This window comes from Athene cunicularia, unplaced genomic scaffold (genome assembly GCF_003259725.1).
Source record: "Athene cunicularia isolate RWA unplaced genomic scaffold, athCun1 SCF_86, whole genome shotgun sequence".
Classification (NCBI taxonomy): Eukaryota; Metazoa; Chordata; class Aves; order Strigiformes; family Strigidae; genus Athene; species Athene cunicularia.
The window spans coordinates 3,300-11,938 of NW_020799519.1; the positions used below are offsets into that span (position 1 = coordinate 3,300).

General features: G+C 63.5%; 1 protein-coding gene across 1 annotated transcript in view; it reads left to right on the plus strand.

The window, feature by feature from the left end:
* The window catches only part of LOC113490975 (antigen WC1.1-like), a gene marked incomplete at its 5' end in the record, with an annotated part of 8,988 nt that extends 2,679 nt beyond the window's left edge, over positions 1–6,309 (plus strand). The window contains 11 exons of the mRNA XM_026867593.1: positions 202–507; positions 1,086–1,412; positions 1,497–1,811; positions 2,166–2,480; positions 2,952–3,014; positions 3,092–3,406; positions 3,826–3,861; positions 4,141–4,278; positions 4,981–5,076; positions 5,783–5,960; positions 6,183–6,309. Coding sequence (XP_026723394.1) covers positions 202–507; positions 1,086–1,412; positions 1,497–1,811; positions 2,166–2,480; positions 2,952–3,014; positions 3,092–3,406; positions 3,826–3,861; positions 4,141–4,278; positions 4,981–5,076; positions 5,783–5,960; positions 6,183–6,309 — 2,216 coding nt within the window. The remainder of the gene's footprint in view (positions 1–201; positions 508–1,085; positions 1,413–1,496; positions 1,812–2,165; positions 2,481–2,951; positions 3,015–3,091; positions 3,407–3,825; positions 3,862–4,140; positions 4,279–4,980; positions 5,077–5,782; positions 5,961–6,182) is intronic.
* Positions 6,310–8,639: the final 2,330 nt, after the last annotated feature.

Below are 8,639 nucleotides of genomic sequence, written 5' to 3' on the forward strand. Positions count from 1 at the left end.
GTGCTGGGGGTTGGGCAACAGAGCAAGGACCGTGCTGGGTGGGTGTGAGGACAGGAGGGGTGGCTGGGGTTGTCCGCAGCATGAGAATTGTGCAGATGGAGAGCAAGGGCATGTTGTCCCTCTGGCCTCTCCGCCAGCTGCTGAGGGTACCAGAGCACCAACCCACCCTCTCTCCCCCTCCTCTGTCCCCAGAGTACACAGGGTTCCGCCTGGTGAACGGCAGCACAGTGTGTGCGGGGAGGGTGGAGGTGCAGGTGCTGGGGACCTGGGGGACCCTCTGTGCCTCCCGCTGGGATCTCTGGGACGCCCACGTTCTCTGTCGTCAACTCAACTGCGGGTTTGCTGAGTCCATTCCTGGGGGAGAGCATTTTGGGAGAGAGACTGGCCCTGTCTGGAGAGACTCATTCCACTGTGACGGGACTGAAGCCCACCTGCAGCAGTGCCCAGTGACCACCCTGGGGGCCTCACCGTGCTCCCGAGGGAACACTGCTGCTGTCATTTGCTCAGGTGAGTGCCAGGAGAATGCTGCATTCACTCCATTGGTCATCTGTGCACGTCATGGCCACCCAGAGCAGGGCTCCCGTGGCCATAGCAGGCTGACTTTCTCCCCGGAGAAGCCCTGGCTTCCCCAGGAGCCATCTGGAGGGCTTTCCCTGCTCAGAGTGAGCGCTGCGCTCTGGGAGAGCTGAGGACTGAAGGGAGGCAGGCATCTGCCCCCAGGGCAGGGGCTTAGGCCCCAGTGCCACCACCGCCAGGCCTGGGCTCCTCTGTTCTCGTACTGTGCAAGGAGCCCAGGACAGGGCTGCAGGGCTCTGCCCCATCCCTCTGGCTGCAGACACCCACATCCCATCCCACAGGGAGCCCTGCAGAGCCTCATCCCAGCACCCAGCAGGAGCTGCCTGGGTGCCCCCAGCAGCAGCAGACCTGGGTGTGAGGTGCAGGGAGTGCCCAGGCTTTGCCCTCGCTTCTCCTCAGCACAGGCTCCATCTCGTCCCGTTTGGTGGGGAAATCCCCCCTCGCCCCCTCCCTGAAGGGTGCCATGCTCCCGGTGCCGCCCTTGGCCGGGGCATCTCTGCTCTCCCCAGGCTCGGCCGGCTTTGGATCCCTGCGGCTGGTGGGCGGAGGGAGCCGGTGCGACAGACGAGTGGAGATCTTCCAGGACGGGGCGTGGGGCAGAGTCCTGGATGACCAGTGGGACGTGCAGGAGGCCAGCGTGGTGTGCCGGCAGCTGCGGTGTGGGGAGGCCGGGACAGCCTACAGCCCCCCAAAGGCTGAGCGAGGGACGGGCCCCGTGGGGCTGCGAGGGGTCCGGTGCGCAGGGCACGAGGCCAACCTGAGCCTCTGCAACACCTCCCTGCCTGAGAGCGCGCTGGCGGCAGGGGTTGCGGAGGACGTGGGAGTCGTTTGTGGGGGTGAGTGTCACTGCGCAGGCCCCCGGGTGACGTCTGTGCGGGCAGGCAGTCCCTGGCAGCAACTGGGGTTTGTACCCGCTGCAGGGAGCCGGAGGCTGCGGCTGGTGAACGGGGCCGGGCGCTGCGCGGGGAGAGTGGAGATCTACTACCAGGGCGTCTGGGGGACGGTCTGCGACGATGGCTGGGATCCGTCTGATGCCGCCGTCGTCTGCCACCAGCTGGGCTGCGGAGGGGCAGTGGAGGCAGCCGGCTCTGCTCGCTTCGGGGAAGGCTCCGGGCAGATCTGGCTGTCTGGTGTGAACTGCTCCGGGGCCGAAGCTGCTCTCTGGGACTGCCCGGCTGGGCCCTGGGGGCAGCACGACTGCGGGCACAAAGAGGATGCGGGAGTCATCTGCTCAGGTCCGTGCCAGGAGCTGTGGTGGGAGCCTGGTTCCTGGGGAGGCCAGGATGCGGGGAGAGCCGGGCATGGCTGAGGCTGTCCCTGGCTGCCTCTGAGCTCCTGCCCGAGCCCATCCTGTGGGCACACGTGCATGGGCACCCTCAGCCCCACTGGGGGTCCTGGGGAGCTCAGCCCCTCCGAGGTTTCTCGGGAGGGGCAGGGGTGTGTGTCCATCAGGCACTTCTCTCTGGCCCTGGGTGCAAAGGGGATGTGCTGGCCCTGCCCCTGACTGGCTGAGGGCCTGGGGGTGCAGAGGTGTCCTGGCTCCCACAGCCCAGGGCAGCCTGTTCCCCTCTGGGGCCTTTTCCTCCCAGAGTTCACGGCCCTGAGGCTGGAGAACAGCGACGGCTGCTCTGGGCTCCTGCAAGTTTTCTACAACGGGACATGGGGGAGCGTTTGCTCCAACTCGATGACTGCCGACACGGTGACGCTGGTGTGCAAGGAGCTGGGCTGTGGCGATGGAGGAACCCTGGAAAGACGCCAGCCGCCTTATAGGGAGTCTGGCCCTGCCTGGCTGGATCGTGTGCAGTGTGGGGAGAGCACCAGCTCCTTCTGGCAGTGTCCCTCCACTCCCTGGAACCCACAGTCGTGCCAAGACCCGCGGGAGGAGACCAACATCACCTGCAACGGTAACTCTGATCCTCCCGGGTACTCAGGTCAGCCCAGCTCCTGCTCCCCACTGCCATGGCCAAGCACAGAGAAAGAGCTTAGAGGGGCTTTTCCTTTCCGTGTCAGACCCTTCTGCTGCCTGTGGCACAAACACGACCACAGCCACACCCGTCCCACAGCAGTTGCCACCCAGGCTGCCGGCAGCGCCTGGGGGAGGCAGAGGCATCTCCAGGTGAGGTCTCAGAAGAGACCAGACAGGTTTCAGAAGAGCCTCCCCTCCATAGACAAGCTACTGCTGTGCTGTGAACCAGGGAGCTCTTGGGGCTGAGCACTCGGGGTCCCCCCACAGCCCCGTGCGTGTCCCCTGCACGACCGCAGCTCAGTTCTGCCATGACCAAGATGGTACCGGGAGGCCCAAGCAGAGCTCAGCCCCGCTCTCGTCTGCATGGTCCCCCAAACCAGCCCCCTCACCACAGTGTTTCCTTCTTCAGGGGGACGCCCAGAAATGCCCCCGGCCCCGTTGGCCCCGTGCCCCAACTCCTCGAGCTGCACCGGTAAGGAGTTGCCCCTCTGTGTCTGGCAGGGCTCTGCCTGCTGCCCTGGTGCCATGGGAGGTCTTTGCCTTCTCCAGGCAGGGAGAAGATTCGTGCCGTGGGCGGTGAGGACGGGTGCTCGGGCAGAGTGGAGGTCTGGCACCGTGGCTCCTGGGGGACGGTGTGTGACGACTCCTGGGACATGCGGGACGCCGAGGTGGCGTGCAGGCAGCTGGGCTGTGGCCCTGCGGTGTCTGCCCTGCGTGAGGCTGCCTTTGGGATGGGGACGGGCCCCATCTGGCTGGAGCAGGTGGAGTGCCGCGGGACGGAGCCGTCCCTGCAGGACTGCTGTGCCCGGTCTGGGGACGGCGGTGCTTGCCGCCATAAGGAAGATGCTGCCGTGCGCTGCTCAGGTGAGTGGCAGGGCTGGGACCCCTTGGTCGGGCACTGGCAGGGAGCTGGGGAAGACCTTTAGTCCATGAGGTCCTGACATGGCCCCCGACCTGCCAAGAGCAAGAATGTTCCTGCAGAGTGCAGGAGGCCGGTGCCAGGCAGGGAGCAGCCTCGGTTGAACTGGATGTGCTCTGGCCACTGCCCATGGGGCCCTGCAGCCCCAGGGCTATCCCCTGGGCTGCCTGTGCCATCCTGCCTGCCTCCCAGAGCAGGGGCGCTGGGCCCTGGCCTGGCCTCCCTTTGGGGCACTGCAGGAGGGGCAATTTGGGTTGGATGTGTCAGGGCCATCTACAGACACCCCCATGGTGTGCTGGGGAGAGGCTCCCCGCTCTCCGCACACCCACTGTCTCAGCCCCGCTCTCCTTTTCCTCCTCTGCAGCGACACCCAGGATGGCAACATCCCCTCCCCAAGCAGGTAAGTTGTCCTCCCGCTGGGGCTGGGTATCCCCGGGGCCAGGCTGTGACTCACAGATGGATGGAAGGGGCTCCTTGCTGGGCTGTGAAATCTGTTCAGGAGTCACTGGGGTGCTGTGAGGGTGTGAGGGAGAGTTTTCATTTCGTCACAGGGTGGAAGCTTCCCCACACTCACTCCTGGAGCCCCCCAGCTAATCCTGCCTTGTGTGATGGGGTCGGGACTGGTTCTGCCTCCACCTCTCCCACGTCTTGTACTTCTTCCATGTTCTCTCCCCTGCAGTTGCCACCCGAGGCCGTCAGAGCAGCAGCGGGAGTGTCTCAGTGCCCGTCATCATCTGCATCATCCTGGGGGCCCTTCTCTGCCTGCTCCTGGCCCTCCTGGCTGGGCAAGTGCTGAGCGCCAGGGCTGGGCGCAGAGGTGGGTCCTTCCCCAGAGGTGCCAGGGGGAGATACCTCCTGGAAGGGCTGTGGGGTGCTGTGGGGCGTGTCAGCCAGGGGCACAAGCAGAGTGGGGGATGAGACTGTGTGCTGCCACCCTCTCATGTCCTGCCCCACTGAGTGCCTCTCCGTGGGCCACCAGCTGCAAGGGCTGGAGACAGCCCAGAGGTGGGGGGAGCTAGCGATGGGGCGAGGAGAGAAATGGCAGAGTGGGGACGGCCAAGGCTGGCAGTGCTCTAGGTACTGCTGGAGGGGGCTCTGGGGCAAGGGAGTTGCTAGGAGGAGTGCAGGGCAGCAGGGCCCATCACCATGGTGTCAGGCCCAAGCCTGTCCCTATGCCCAGGCCTGACCTCCCCCCAGGAGCCATGGGGCAGACAGAGACCAGCTCCAGGTACAGAGGAAATGTGGGAGCTGCTCCAGGGGGAGGTAAGGGGGACATGACCCAGGGCCAGAGGGACATGAGCGCTGTCTTCCAAGGGATGGTGCGATGGTGACGCAGCCCCAGAGCATCTCCACAGCGATGTTGCCCTCACGGGGGATGTGGCAGCCGTGCCTGGGCAGCACCGTGGGGCTGTGCTGTCAGAGCAGTCCTGGGCTGGCCCAAGGCACTGGTTTGGGGGAGCACAGTGTGACCCCACTGCCCCTCTGCCTGTCCCTGTGCCAGCCCTGCTTCTGTCCCCAGGCTCCAGGAGAGCTCAGGAGCCCTTCCTCGAGGCCGTGTATGAGGAGATTGGCTACAGCCCAGCTTTGGAGAAGCAGGCCAGGTTTGGTCACTCAGGTGGGTGTGGGTCCTCCCTGGAGGCACATCTGCAGGACCCTTTCAGCTGGCCCCAACCCAGAGCTGATCCCCTGAAGCCCCCCGGTCCATGGTCCCTCTGGTGCTTGGTCCGTGGGGTCTGTGGGGAGAGCATCCAGGTCCTGGGCCCAAGAGAGAAGCTTTCTCCCAGTCAGATCCGACTGTCCCAGCTGGAGAGCCCCTCTCTTCCTGCCCTGCACCCCCTGTGGCACCTGAGGAGTGAGGGCAGGGGCTGGCCTAGGGCAGCTCTGCAGCAACTTTGAGACAGGGATTGTCCCGGGGGAGCAGAGTGAATCCCCAGCCCTCCTCCCCTTGCAGCCCCAGCTCTGTGGGTCCCCCTTCCCCAGCAGCGCTGACCATGACCCAGGTCAGTGGGGCTTGCTCCAAAACACCCGCTGTGCTTCTCTTCAGAGCAGTCCCTGACCCAGCTGCAGCCCTACCCTGGGGTCAGCGAGGAGGAGGATGATGTGGGATCAGCACCAGGTAACGGAGGAAGGAAGGGGTTGATCTCCCTGCAGAGATGTGATGGACAGAGGAGTCACTGAGTGTCACCATTGGGGATGGGGAGGACATGGGCATCTCCTGTGGTGCTGCCAACCCAGTGTCTGTCCTGGCTCCCTGCGCATCCTCCATCCTCTGCTCTGCAGGACGTCTCTTCTCTCTGTCACCAGCTCCCCTCTCCTTTCAGATGTCCTTGTCCTGCCCAGAGATCACCCAGCAGATGGCTACGATGACGCCCGAGAGGTTTCTGATCTGGGGGAGGATGCTGTGCCTGGGCAGGGAGAGTGGGAAATGCCCAGGATGCCGGAGGAGGGAGCAGGCCCCAGGGATGCAGCCAGAGGTGAGAGGGAAAGACAGCGCTGGCTGTTCCTAGGGTGCCATCCCTACTGCCCCCATGTCACTACTGTACTAAGGCCCAAACCTCCTGGGAAGGCAGAACCTGCCTGGGAGTTTTCCTTGAAAGGCCTGGGGGTGGGAGAAGGAGCTGAATGTGGTGAGGAGCAGGGAGGGTGTTGGGGTACAGACCCCAAGGGTGAACTGAAACGTCCAGCTTTGCTGCTTGCAGGGGTCACCCCACGCTCGCGGAGAAGTGCCGAGGTCCCTGGAGCTGAAGGAGACACCTCGTCCCTGTCCCCGGGGAGCATGGGCTATGATGATGCTGAAGAGGTGTCTGTGGCACATCCCCATGAGGACCCAGCGCCTGTGACACTGTAGCTTGGTGCACAACAGTCCCTGAGCCCCCGGCCAGGAGAGCCCATCCCTGCCCTGCAGCTGGGTGCAGCCGGGAGGGAGGAGAGGTCTGTGCAGCTGGGAGAGCCCAGAGCACCAGGGAACCGACTCCCTTGGCCCATGGGCAGCAGAAACCTCCTGGATTGTCCTCTACTTTTATTCCCTTTCCTATGCTGTGCCTCCTTATTTGTTCTTATTAAAAGTCTCTGGGGGCTTTGACCCAGGGCTGTCCTTGCCGGCCAGGTGTCAGGGCATTTCCTGAGGCTGGTCGGGGGAGCAGAGAGCAGACTCAGTGGTAGGGAAGGGCCGTGTCTCAGGACAGAGGTTTGTGGTCCCTGGGGAATAATCTTAGTGTCAGAAATATTTCCATCCCGCTGGCCACAGGCAGTTTCTAGTCAAAATGTCTCTCTGATTGTTCCCGTGATGTACCCCGGTGGGAGCACCTATCTCCTCATCCGAGGGTTCCGGCTGCTCTTTCCCCCAGGCCCTGACTCGGCCACAGGGATCCCACAGTGCAGAGGCCATGACAGAGCTGCCATGTCAGGGGAAGCCCTGGGCTTTGGCTCACAGAAGTGAGCCTAAGGTGACCACAGGGCCCGGAGCACCCCAGCCTGGCCAGGGGAGATGGTACCGTGCAGACACTTCCCTTGGTGCCCAGGGCAGGCCCCAGCATAGAGTGCAGAGCCGCTTTCTGGTCAGATGGGGCTGGGATTCTGGCCGGATTCCCTGTGGGGAGCAGCTGCAGCTCTGCAGCCCTGCAGACAGCAGGATCTGGCCCTGGAGCAGAAGGGGGAGGAGGCAGATGTTGGGAACACCCTCTCCCATTGCAGTGTTGGCCCATTCCCTGCTGGGAGCTCCTCCACCCCTGGGGTGACCCTGGGGGGAGCTGGGGGGAGCTGAGGTTCACACATCCCTCTGCCCCACACCCGGAAGCCTTCTTGCTGGCAGCCCCCATGGGAGACCAGAGTTCCCCGGGCAAGACCCCCACGCTGATGGGTGACATACACGGGCAGTGCAAACACAGCCTCCAGCCCCTGACCAACTCCCACTGGGATAAGCTCCAGCCCTGCATCTCAGAGGAATCAGGTCTGAACGTGAAGTAAAGAAGGAGAGGGGAGTGTTACCTTCTGGACACAGGATGGTGGGCGCCCCTGGGCACTATGGCCTCAAGGTGCCCCAAGCGGGGCCTGGGGAGAAGAGCCCAGTGCCTGTTCCGTGCCACCTCCCCGCCAGCTCTGCCCTCCCACAGGTGTAATATTTCTGCCTTACTCCGGCAGCTGGTAGAGGTTTGGCTCTTCATTCCAGGCCTGGGTACGCTGGAGCGGGCAGCACCCCTGAGCAGAAGGAACCTGTTTCATGGCATTTGGGCACCTGAACACTCTGGCCCTGATGGCTGGGTCTGTTCTCTGCAGCCAAGCAGGACTGTCACTGTGCCCCAGAGCTGGGGGTGCTCCTGCAGCTCCTGAGAACCTGAGGGGAGCGCAGTGAGACCCCAACCCTCAGCACTGCAGCCCCACACCGGGCAGAGCTCAGCTGTGGAAAGCCCACGGGAGATCAGCCTTATTTCTGAGTGTGGGCTCACCATGCCCAGGGGCTGGGCACCCTGAACGGAAAGTCCGTGTCTCACACCCCATTTAGTTGCCAGTGTCTTGCTGGGGGAGCAGCCGAGGCACCATCTCCCGGCTATCGCCGCCTCTGCGTGGCTTTGGACAGGCCTGTGCCTCTCCAGTCCCACCAACACAGGGCGATGGAGACACCAAACACCCCAGGAACAAGAAGTGGGCACCGGCCCCACCAGCCCCCCTTGGCAGGGCTGTGCCTGACCTCAGCATCTCCAGGTTCCCTGAGCTGAGGCTCTGCTCCACCCAGTAGCGATGGTGGAAGGAGAAGGACCTGGAGATGGGGTCGGGTAAGAAATATCCCTCCCCCATCTGGGATTCCCTCAGCCCTGCCAGGCTCACCCAGCTCAGAGCCCGCTACCTGCTGGCACAGAGGAGGCTTCCCATGTGCTCTGGGATCTCCACCTGGAGAAAGGACAATCTCAGAGCCCCACCCCTGGGAAGCCACCAGGGCAGTGTGGCCCTGGTCCCAAGGGACACCTGGGCTGCACCAGCACACTCACAACACGTCTCTCCGTGCAGCCAGAAAGGATTCTGTTGGGACATTTATAAAGAAAAAGGGTCATTCAGTATTGCTATATGCGGCGGGCGGAGGAAGCAAGCAGCCGATTCAATGTGAATGATAGAGCGAGCTTCAACTTTATTGAAAGAAATCACACCTTATATAAGCAGTCTACAGTACACTACTTGTAACTC